At 48.2% G+C, this 11,979-nt stretch overlaps 1 protein-coding gene across 2 annotated transcripts; it reads left to right on the top strand.

Moving 5' to 3' along the window:
* Positions 1-6,584: 6,584 nt before the first annotated feature.
* Positions 6,585-11,057, top strand: FAM84A (family with sequence similarity 84 member A). Of its 2 annotated transcripts, none has more exons than XM_011356604.2 (2): positions 6,585-6,857; positions 7,860-11,057. In XM_011356604.2, the coding sequence occupies exon 2, from the start codon at positions 7,896-7,898 to the stop codon at positions 8,772-8,774; it is 879 nt and encodes a 292-aa protein (XP_011354906.1). In that variant the 5' UTR covers positions 6,585-6,857; positions 7,860-7,895; the 3' UTR covers positions 8,775-11,057. The 2 variants fall into 2 exon arrangements, with proteins under 2 accessions (XP_011354906.1, XP_011354907.1); XM_011356605.2 differs by having other exon boundaries at positions 6,585-6,924.
* Positions 11,058-11,979: the final 922 nt, after the last annotated feature.

Genomic DNA, 11,979 nt, shown 5'->3' with positions numbered 1-11,979 from the left:
CAGCCCTATGAATTATCTGAGTGATTCCACCAGTACTTCATCCTGGGAGAAGACAGCCTCAGGGTTTTATAAATAGCTATTGTCATTCAGATGGAATTTCTCCTTTTTTTCAATCAGGTATTATTATTGGTAATATTTCTAAAATCACTTTTGAGATAATAAACTTGAAAATCAGAGTCTTATGGATGCATGGGGTTTTTATGACAAAATAAATAGCAGGGCAGGAGGAAATTGTTAGTGTCTCATTTTAGTTAAAATATCTCATTTTGATGAAGGTCCTCAAGGGCAGGAAGCAATGTATGCACATTTAAAATTGGTGGCGTTACACCAAAACAGAGATATTAAGGAAAAATACAATAAAAGATGGTGTTATACACTAGTGAGAAAAGTAAGACCTAGCCTCATCGGCAGCATAGCAACACCTAAGAACACTGTGGCTGAGGTCAGCATTCCTACATTCCTCAAAAAAAAAAAAAAAATTAACTCCTTTACCAAAGGACATTATAATCAAAAGCAGACAAGTTTCGTTTTCTTTATGTCTCTTCTCATAAATGCAAAGGATAAGTCAATGGGATCCAACTAAGAGAGAGTCTCAAATTCTGACCAATTAACATTGTTCATTTCTTAACCTGAGAAAACAGATTCGGGTACACAAGACAAGGCATTAAATGGAAAGAGGGAAATACTTTAAAAAAAAAAAATGAGAAAAACAAGATCGGGATGGGCCTGTTAACACTGGATTATCACTTTATCTCCCATCGAAGAAAGTCTTTTTATATTGTCATCAAACAAAGGTTCGATTTCATCCAAAAGATATTTATTAAGAACGAAGAAAAGCACAGTGTCAGCCGAAAAAAGGATGCCTGATTTTGTTCCTGTACCACAAGAGGACACCAAATAGTACTGGTCACATCAGTCAGGATGGAGCATGCTTTGCTACATTAACATCTTAGTCCCCAGATTGCGGTTGACCACAAGAAAGCTATTGTGGTTGTTTTTAGTCACTCACGTAAGTCTAATTTAAAGCCAATTATCTGTCTTCGGCAATTGAGAGTCAGCTTAAATCGAGAGAATTTAAAGTTAATATAGCTCCTGTCCCTAGCTGCTTCCACTCCACCATTTTAGAGCTTCCTTTCAAAATGTACAAGACAGAAGAGGCAAAATCTGGAGCGTTCTGGACACTCCTAGCCACCTCAGGCCACAGGGGACACCACACCCACTCACATTTCCATCGGTGAGGACCTGGGCACACGGGGTTAAAGCTCTAACAAGGAAGCTGGAGATAAATAATCTCCCCGTGAGTTCAGGAAGGGAGATGGTGATGAGAAAGAACATAGCATCGCATCTGCCACAGAAAACCTATTAAATGTATCAGAAAATCAGACAGACCAGAGAGCGGCATCGTTCTGAGCAGCTGAGAAAGTTCTCTAAGACAGGTAAGATTAGAGTCACCTTCAAGGACAGATTAGATGGGGAATACAGAGCACGCGCTCTGCGGCAGGAATTCTGTGATCAAAACTCCAGAGGCAGGAAACAGTGTCGTGTGCTTGGAGAACAGTGAGTAAATAAGCCCTGCCGAACAACGGTCAGTGAATAATGGAAGACAGGTATTCAGAAGCAGCTGGCGGGGCGGGATGCGGGGGATCACATTTTGGAGACTTATGAGCTACAGGGAAGGGAAGTTGAAATACTTTTTCAGAAGCATCGTTGTGGTGTGTGAACCCAGACTATCCAGGTAACCCCGGGTCTGGCCCAGATGTCCAATCCACGCAGCTGCAAGTCACCCAACCCACGCCATTATCTCGAGTATCCAAATGCTCACTAATCCCTATTGATTCTCCGTCCTACAGGTATGTCAGAGTCGCACGTTCCCCAGGACCTGCACCTTATTCCAGGCCCTCAGGATCACTTACTTGGTGCCATGAAATAAGTGTTTGTGTTATCCTAAAATTCACATGTTCAAACCCTGATCTTCAGTGTGGTAGGATTTAGAGATGGAGCTGTGGGGAGGCAGAACCCTCGTGACAGGATGAGACAGGAAAGCTCTCTCTTCTTTCCTCCTCTTCCTCCCCCTTTTTCTCACTCTCTCTCCCCACCCTCCCTACCGCGTGACCACACAGCAAAAGGCAGTTGTCTGCACACCAGAACCTGACTATGCCATACCTTGATCTTGGACTTTAGCCTCCAGAACTTTGAGATATAAATGTCTGCTACGGAAGCCCCAGGCCTTGGTGTCTGTTAGAGCAGCTCATGTAACTAAGGTACCCGGCCTCTTGCCACATCCTTGTCCACAGACTCCCTGTCCCTGGCCTCTTTGCCCTTCAGTGTAAGCCTGACACCACGGGGCAGATGGCCTTCCTAAAAACCGTTTCTAAAATGGCATAACACTAGGGCCCCTTTCTGACCTGGCCATGTCTATGTCACCTCCTACCCATACCAAACCATTTGGACATTCTCTGAAAATGTCAGGTTTTTAAGACTCCTGAGCATTTGATACACGCTGTTCCTTTTGACTAAAAGGGCTCCCACTCTTTCCTGCTCAGAAAAATCATATTCATTCTGCAAAACCTCTCTATAAAACAGCCTCCTCCTGATTCTTCCGTCGGTTAATAATTTCCTCCTCTGTGTTAACTTTACATGCTTTTAAAACGCTTTATTGCCTCTGTTTGTTTGCATTGGATCATAGCCTGGTCACTTCTCCATACACAACGTGAGCTCCGGAGAACAGGAAATGTGTCCTCTTCACCTTTGGCTCCCCAGGCCCAAGCCCCGGGTCTGGTTCAGAGTACATGCTCAGTAAACGCTTTTCAATCAGATGTGAAGTTAATATAATAGACACTAGCTAAGGTAGAATCTGGGTCTAATTCCCAGGCTTAATACTACATGCTCCAGTGTAATAATAATCATCATAATAGATAGAAAGATACAGAATATTATAAAGAAAGAATATGAAGAAGAAAAATGCTATGGATCCAGCAGGACAGAATTCTTTAATCATACTTAATAATAGTTTTTAAGAACGCATTCTGGGCCAGACGCTGTGCTAGATGCTTTCAATATATTATCTCACTTAATATCAAAACCCCTTAAAGAAGAAATACTATCATTATTCACATTTCGAAGATGAATAAATTGAGGCACATAGGAATTAAGCATCTAGCCCAAGGCCAGACAGCTAGCACGAGTGGAGCCAGGATCTGAATGCAGGCACTCCGAAACAGAACCAATACAAAAGCTGCTCTATGGTACAAGGACAAGCTCAGATATTAGGACCAAAGTGAAAGACACAGAGAGCAATTAGGACAACACCAAGGCAAGAGAGCTGACGGAACGGGAGCGTGAGGACATGCATTAAGCTCCCTGCCCTCGGTAATTTAGAAACAGCACGAGTATGTGTTCGTAGGAGTGGTATGGTAACTACATGTTTTTAAATAGAAACCATACTTGATTAACTATGTGCTCGGGCTGTACTTAGATCTCAACGTTTGACAATGGGACAATAAATACCTCATTATGATAAATATAATTACTAGGCAAGGAAAACAAAATGAATCAGCATTAGTAGTTTAAAAAAATGCACCATGACGCTGGAAGGAAGTGCCCTAAGAACAAGTGAAGTGTAAATCTAAGCGGCTACTTTTCATCGTTCACTTTTCCCCTTTCGCTAAATTCTGAAGTGTCTCTATCAATTGGCAATGTGTTTATTACAAGTCTGCCGGAGATGGCCTGCCCTGTGGTACAGGATGTAGAGAAATTTAAATGGGAGAGGAAAGACTGAGTAGAGGAAAGAAAGAGAAAAAAAAAATTCCTTTGATTCCCTAGAGCTACACTAGCAATTCGATTCTATTCCAAAAATGTGTCTTAAACTTCTGACTTGCAGCCTGAACAGAGCTCAGCGACAGGGATGCCAGTGGGAACATCACGGTCTGTCCTCTTGCTGGGAGGCGGTGCTATCTAAAGTCAGACCCTAACAAAGCTTTCTTGCCAGGCGAAGACCAGAGGAAAGAATCTTAGCAGAGGAGACAGAACAGTGATGCGAGAAAGGCCACGGTCTGTCGAAGGGACTGGGACTAAGGTGGCCGCAGTAGGAACAACTAAAGTGGACGGATAGGAAAGATATCCGTGAGGGAGAAACAACAGGAGGTGGGCATGGTGACGTGTCGGGCCTGAGGATGACGGCAAAGTGACAGAGTGCCTAGGCACAGACTTGCAGAACTGGGACGGAAATGGAGCCCATCCTCAAAAGGAAAGATGCCAAGGGAAGCGCACGTTTCCAGATAAAAGGAGTCTTCAGCTTAGGATATCCTGGTCTTTTGGTGTCTGTGGGACAGACTCAAGAATGCGTCTTCTAGGCTTTTGGACAGCTGGGTCTGTAATTCAGGAGAGAGACGAGACCTGGAGATTTCCATCAGGGATTCACCACTACAGTATGATGAGAATCAAAGAAGCAGCCAAGATCGTGCAGCGAGAAAGCATTGAGAAGAGAATCTGGGAACGGAATCCTGAAGAAAACCAACAACGAAAGGACAAGTTGGAGGAAACGAGCCCATAAAACACAGTCAGAAGAATAGACAGGGAAGCTGAAGGGAAAGCAGCACAGTGTGATACAATGTAAGGTGAAAAAAAGAACTTATCTCAATAAAGAAGAAGTCGTCAGCTGTGCCATGTGCTTCTGAGAAGCCAAGGAAGGTACGAACCCCAAAGCATCCATCAGATTCAATACCAATGGACTGTTTGTCCCTTTGGTGAGAGTTATTCATTGGAGTGATAGGTTGCAGGAGTAGCCTGTGGTGGGTTGGGATAAAATGTGTATTGACGATTCTTTTAAGATGGGAGTGCATCTCAAAGAAGACAGACAGTCAGGGGATATTTTTAAGACATGAGAAACTTAAAAGTGTTTATATGCAACTGGGAAGGAGCTAGTAGAACAGGTAGGATTCTAAATGAAGGCGAAGAGAAGCGGTAATGGAAGTGTGAAGTCCTCAAGATACAAGCAGAAGGCATTCAGAGCACAGGGGGATAGACTGGTCTTCGCCTGGAATGGATCATAAAAAGACCTGTGAAAAGAAGGGAATTCAGAAGCAGTAAGAAGAGCAAAGAAGTTACATTTGTAGAGCCTAACCCAGGATTTTCATCATCAATCGATCAACAGCCAAATGAGGAATTCACCATCTGAGAGCAGAGAGCCTCCTGTTCCCTCGGGTTTCTGTTCTATTCGCACAGCAGACTGGGACATGGGAATTCGAAGAACAGAAAGAGAGGAAAATCCCCAGCTCTGCCACACAGCTGTATCATGACTTATAAAAACCACTTGACTTCACACACCTTTGAATGCAAACAGATACACTTACCAGCTTAGTATGAATAAGTCTAAAATGAAGTTCATTAAAGATGGACCACAGAATGCCTTCAGAATGTAATTCCAAGTATTTATTAGGTGCCCACTCTTCCAGGGCTGTCACTGTACCCAAAGGAATAAGACTGTCCTACATTTGAGTAGTGCTTGACCAGTGATTACTATGTCACATCTAGACAGTCAACGTGCAGGTTCATAGAGCCCATGCTGAGATAACGTTTCACTGAATCTGGGACAGAGCCTGTCTAGTATCTGTATTTCTACCAGGGTCATTGATGACGCCAGACCATTTGGAAACCCAATACTGTATAACACAGAGCAAACCTTCTCAGACATCATCTAATTTAATGCACATGCTAGGTGTCGGAGCTCTCAAATTGGTAAAAGCTGAAACAAAAACAAGCGCTAACATCTCAGTAAATAAAAAGTGTCTACTGTTCATGTGTGCCTTAGGTCAGATAAGATGTAACTACTGAGCGCACACTATGCACCAAATCCCCTTCTTGGCAAAGGGACTATACACATTTGCAGTGTATTTAAGGTTTTCCTCAAATATATCTTAGTCTATTATGAAAGAAAACGAAAAGTAGGATTTCACTTTTTTTTTTTTTCACAAGGATGGGGAGCATGGCATACGGAATGCAGTCAGCAGTAATGTAATGGCTAGGTGGAGAGCCAGAGGGGTGATAGAGTAATTGGGGGGACTGTTTCATAAACTATGCAAATATCTAACCAATGTACTGTATACTTGAAACTAATAATGAAATAAAATAAAATACTAAAAAAAGAAAGGAAAGAAGGAAGGGAGGGAGGGAAGAAAATCAACCAACGATGCCTGTTCAGTTTGGTAAGCGTTTGGGTTTTCTTCTCCAACCCTCCCCACCCCCTCGCCACCCCCCCCCAGACTTCATTGCTGGAGTTCATACTCCCTGAACACAGAACGCGGGCAGGCGGTGCCCTCAGTTACAATCTGCTTGGAGGAGGAGCTGGGGGCAGCGGTTGGAAGCGCGCAGCGACACCTTGCAGAAGCGCCGCGCCCCTCGCGCGCTCCCCGCGACGTTCACACCTCCGCTCGCACGGTAGGCGCGCGCCCCGGTGCGCGCGGGGACAGGGCGGGGAGGGGTGGCGCGCTCTGGAGACCCGCCCCTACTCCCCTCCCCCTCCAGCGGAGATCGACAGGGCCTGGGCACCCGCCCCAACCAATGAGCGCGTCCCGGGGCGGGCCCTGGACCCAATCGCTCCGGCTACTTAGAGTCGTCGCCTCCGCTGTGGGAAACCAGAACCGAGTCGGGACTGCCCAGGTGGACCAGGCGCCCCAGCCAGCGGCGACCGGCCGACGCACCGCTTCCGCGCCGCGCACCGCACGGTTCCGCACGGGACAGAGTGGAGCTGCAGCCCCACGCGCCGCCCAGGACCCTCTCGCCACCACCGCCTCCGCAGCACCCATGGGGAACAGGAGACTTTAAAGGAGTTTGGGGTTTCGGGAGCAGGGCAATCACGGGTACGGAAAGGCGGCTGTCTTTGCCTTGGAAACGTTTTCTTCTTCGATCGTTTGGACCCTGTGCCGGGTAGGGCGTAGGGGGGCGTTTTGGCTGAAAGTGGACCTTCCTACACAATCCACACGCACACCGCACACGTACACAGCGCCGGCTTCCCCCTTCCCTCCCTCGCCTCTTTGTTAGGTTATTTTAGACAGAGCAGCCTCGCCCTGGCGCAGCCGGATCGGCTCTGCTGGGGAGAAGGCAGGAGAAATAAGGGGCAGAGTGCACCTGCCTGTGTGGCCAGGTGTGCCCGGGCGCTTGGGCGTAGGTGCATCGGCGTGCGTTCGAGTGGGGGGCTGGAACTGCGTACCAATGTGGGGGTCTGAGTGTGTCATCGAGAAGGTCTGTCGTGTGTGTGTGTGTGTGTGTGTGTGTGTGTGTGTGTGTGACACTATCACACCAGTGTACGAGCAGTGTCTGGACTCCAAGTGTGCAACATTTTGCTGGTGTCAGATGAGTGCCTGCGAATGTGTCCGGTTGTCATTGTGCGAGGCGCTGTCAGGAGAGGAGCGGGACCTCATGCAAAACCGAGGGGTGGGTTGAGAGCGCAGGGACAGAGATGAGAGCGCCGCTTGCTCCAATCTCTGAAGACTTAGGCGCCCCCTCTCCCTTCCAGCTGACCCCTCCGTCCTTTCCTGAGTACACCTCCCACGCTGTCACAACCCGCGCTGTCCCACCCACTGGGACCCCACGCCCTCCAGGCCTCCTGCCTTTTCTCTCTTGTGGGAGTTGGACCGGGTTCCCTGACGGAGTCCGCGGCTGTGTTGTGGCGTCCGCGCTCACTCGCTGGTGGCTTCTGTGCCCGTCCCACCCGCAAGGAGGCACGGGAGACTCGGCTGGCCGGGGGACTCCGGTACCGTAGCGTGGGCGGGCGGGCAGGTCCCGTCCCAGGGGCACTACACGTCCTGCGGAGCGGCAGCTGGATTCTGATCCGCGTCTCTCCCTCTTCTCTGATCCCGCAGGTCCCCGCTTCTGGCCCTCACCTCGCCGCGTCATTGATGGGCAACCAACTGGACCGCATCACCCACCTCAACTACAGCGAGCTGCCCACAGGGGACCCGTCGGGGATCGAGAAGGACGAGCTGAGGGTTGGGGTCGCCTACTTCTTCTCGGATGAGGAGGAGGACCTGGACGAACGCGGCCAGCCGGACAAGTTTGGTGTGAAGGCCGCTCCGGGCTGCACTCCCGGCCCGGAGAGCCCCAGCCGCCACCACCACCACCTGCTGCACCAGCTGGTCCTTAACGAAACTCAGTTCTCCGCCTTTCGGGGCCAGGAATGCATCTTCTCCAAAGTGAGCGGCGGCCCTCAGGGCGCCGACCTGAGCGTCTGTGCGGTCACCGCGCTGCCCGCTCTCTGCGAGCCGGGCGATCTGCTAGAGCTGCTGTGGCTGCAGCCTGCGCCGGAGCCGCCCGCGCCTGCCCCGCACTGGGCGGTCTACGTGGGCGGCGGGCAGATCATCCACCTGCACCAAGGCGAGATCCGCCAGGACAGCCTGTATGAGGCGGGCGCGGCCAACGTGGGCCGGGTGGTGAATAGCTGGTACCGCTACCGCCCGCTGGTGGCCGAGCTGGTGGTGCAGAACGCCTGTGGCCACCTGGGCCTCAAAAGCGAGGAGATCTGCTGGACGAACTCGGAGAGCTTCGCCGCCTGGTGCCGCTTTGGCAAGCGGGAGTTCAAGGCGGGAGGGGAGGTGCCGGCCGGCACGCAGCCCCCGCAGCAGCAGTACTATCTCAAGGTGCACCTGGGCGAGAACAAGGTGCACACGGCCAGGTTTCACAGCCTGGAAGACCTCATCCGCGAGAAGCGCCGCATCGACGCCAGCGGTCGCCTGCGCGTGCTCCAGGAGCTCGCCGACCTGGTGGACGACAAGGAGTAGCCTGGGGGTGCTGCCTGCCCCTCCTGTATCCCCGCGTCCCGCCCCCTTCCCAGCCGGCGATTCACCACCCCCGCCTCCCTCGCACGTCCTCCGCGAGCCAGTGCCAGGCTGCACCCTCGCACCCCTCCAGCAAGTGGCAGGAAGTCTCAAGAACTGGCTCGGGGACCGGAAGGGCAACCGTGCGAGCCCGGCCGAGACGCCCAGCCGCGGGCGATGGTGTTGAGAAACGTAGCGTGCTTTCCCCTTGAGTTACGAGGGTGTGGGGGGGGGGGGAAGAGAAAGGGCTGAGGGGAGCAGGGACTAGACTGCTCCCCGAGCCACTGCTCAGCGACTATCACCCCACCTACTAGAAAGGGACCATCACTGTCCCCAAACGCGCACCCAAAGACCGGTCGGAGGTGAGAATTGAGCTTTTCAGGGCGCAGTTCAGCTCCTGTATGGATGTGTCCCCAGATCGCAGGATTTCCAAGAAATCGAGCCTGTCCCTTATGCACTTGTGAATCATTCCACAAGAGAGCGGGACTCCGGGTTATCCCAAGGCTGCCTGGGACTGTTCCAGTTCTCCAGCCCCAGGTCCCCTGCCGCCGTACCCAGGCTCCGGGCTAAGCTAGATAGTGTTTGCTTCCTGTTCTTTCCACCCAGGGAAGCGAGCGCCACCCCCACCCGTGCTCGCCTGTGAGTCTCCCTCTCTGGCAGGGAAGCCTCTGGTCCGGGGAGGAACATGGCGCAGCTAATTTGGTGAGGAGCTCCGGCCCCGCACCCCCGGCAAGGAGAAGGTTCTCCTGGTATCTGGGAACTCGAATTCGTGGAGGAGGGCGCTTGTCGTTCTTAACCCTAGATGGCTCCGTCCTTGGGCTGCATTTCAAAAATAATCCTATTTTTAAAGGGGTCGGAGGAGAGGGAGGGGGAAGACATGGCAGCATTCCAGAAACCAGCATTATTACAGCACCATAGCCAGTATATTTAGTTTGGCTTTTCCTAGCATAGAAATCTTAGAAGATGGAGAAGTGGAAATAAAGTTTTAGAAATGAGGGAGCAGTTTTCCAACTATGTCAACAAAGCCTATCTGTTGATGTTTTTATTGATCATCTTAGCAACACGCTAATAAAATTTCAAATTGAAATTTTTATTTTCATGGCTTTAATCCATGATAGTTTAAATACTGGGGGCCATTAAGAGTGGATTTAGCTAAGAGCTTAGCTAACATTGCCTTTTCACTCTATTTTTCTCAAATCCTTTGAGAATTGTTTTTGACTACTGTCGTTAATTTTTTTTTTTTTTTTTTTTTTTGGCTTTAAACGGCAGCCCTAGTAATGGTAGAATTGTTCATCAATGTGTATATTGTACTGAATTTCTGTCAGTTAAGGGGTTTACTGCTTTGGTGGAAATTGCTAGCGGGTTCCATGATGTTTCTTTTCTCTCTGTTGCAAACCATTACCATTCCACATTCGCATTTCTATTTTTCTTCCTCTCTCCTTGATCTCCTTAAAACATGAATCTAGAGTTCCTGGCTTTCCCCCTCCTCTTTAGACAGTCCAAAATTCATTCCTAAACACTAGAAAGGACTTGTAGGATCAGGACAAATGTGTATTTTTTTCAAAAAATTAAGGCAGTTTGAAACCCCTTCCCTAGGCAAGGTTACACCAACTTTTCGCCCTGTGCTGAAGCCCCAGCCTGACTGTTACTTAATTCAGTGTGTTTGACACCTAAGGCATCCACCTCCCTGTCGGGGGACTTTGTCAAATAACAGTGTTTAGCTAATTGTTGCAAGCAATTGCCTATCGACAGCTGTGATTTAGTTGAACAGCAAATATTATGGCCAAAGCCAGTTTCTTGGCATTTCAAAAATAATGCAATAAAAATTAGTCGAGGTTAGCTGAGACTGGAAATGCCTTTTTCATAGTAAGTGATTCATTTCTGTTTTGTGTTTTGGCTTTCATCCTGGATTCGTTCCCTGATCCTGAATCAAAAGGTCAGATCAATGGAATATGAAAACTAGACTATTTTTCTTAAGCCTATTGAGTGATTTATTTTTAAAAATGTTTAAATGCATACCCTTTTCTTTCAGCACCTACAATGGCAAAACTTTTGTAATAACGAACTTACCTTTGCATGTATGGAGAACTGAAAGTCGTTTATTTCCCTAACTTATTCCTCTCTCAAATAACAGATGGCAGATCATAAACCAAAATTCTTTACTGTATCTACAGTCCACAGTCCTCGCCGTGTTCTCCTACTGTACCTTGGCTCTCTGCTGTATTAAATGCCGTCCTAAACACTTGATCCAACAGGACTCCTTCGTGACATTCTGTCTTCTACCTGCCACTCAGAGGATGGGAATGCAGCAAAAGATATGAGTCTGTCTCTGTCACACCTGAAACTAAGATTTATTTCTTCTGATGGCACATAATCTGACTTTTTCTCTTACTAGGAGGGTCACTATAACAGAGGAATGGCTTATCAGCTTTATACTTGCCGAAGCTAGACTGGAGATAAAGATAAGTTTGGCAGCCAGAGTAGCATTCATCACTATATTGGTATATTAAGGATTGGGTCGATAGTACTACTACAAATTTACAATAGTGAAACACCGGTTACAAAGAAAACTCGAAAGGTTTATAAGATTTCTCATATTCCTGTTGAAATCGTCACTGATTATCTGTTGATCAATATTAATAACAACCAATAGCAGAAAAATTCTAGTCATAGTGTGTCATGGAGAGGATATTAGCAAAACATAATCTAATAGCTTTATCCCCCTCCCAAAATACATACTTTTAGGGCGTTATGAATGAAGTGAGTGAAACCAAGAAGGTAGAAGTCCCCTCTGAAGATGGCGTGGGTACACTTGATTTTTATTATAAGTGAATACAATACCTCTGGATTTGATCAGAGTTATCGAAATTAAGCTAAAAGCCTCCTAACGTTTCATAGAAGTCAGAAATTTAGCTTCTTCGGCTTTAGTTATGCTCAAGAGAACAGAGCTTCACAGTAACTTTTACGGTGCGCCGAGCATGGCTGACCCGGGCTTGGTCCCAGCAGCCCCCAGTACAGAGGCATACTCTCCTTCTGCAACGCGTCTCTCTCCACTTTCAGGGGGTGATTCTGACATGCAAACTACTAAAAAATGATGAACTGATTTTACTCCAAGGCGTGCTTCGCTACACATTTTATTATTTAAATTAAAAAAAAAAAAAAAAAAACC

Source organism: Pteropus vampyrus, unplaced genomic scaffold (genome assembly GCF_000151845.1).
Source record: "Pteropus vampyrus isolate Shadow unplaced genomic scaffold, Pvam_2.0 Scaffold28, whole genome shotgun sequence".
In the NCBI taxonomy this organism is placed as follows: Eukaryota; Metazoa; Chordata; class Mammalia; order Chiroptera; family Pteropodidae; genus Pteropus; species Pteropus vampyrus.
This window is presented reverse-complemented; position numbering and strand designations above follow the sequence as displayed.

What these genes read in the sequence shown, in the direction of transcription:
- FAM84A (XM_011356604.2), top strand. Translation starts at nt 7,896, where the DNA reads ATGGGCAACCAACTGGACCGCATCACCCACCTCAACTACAGCGAGCTG.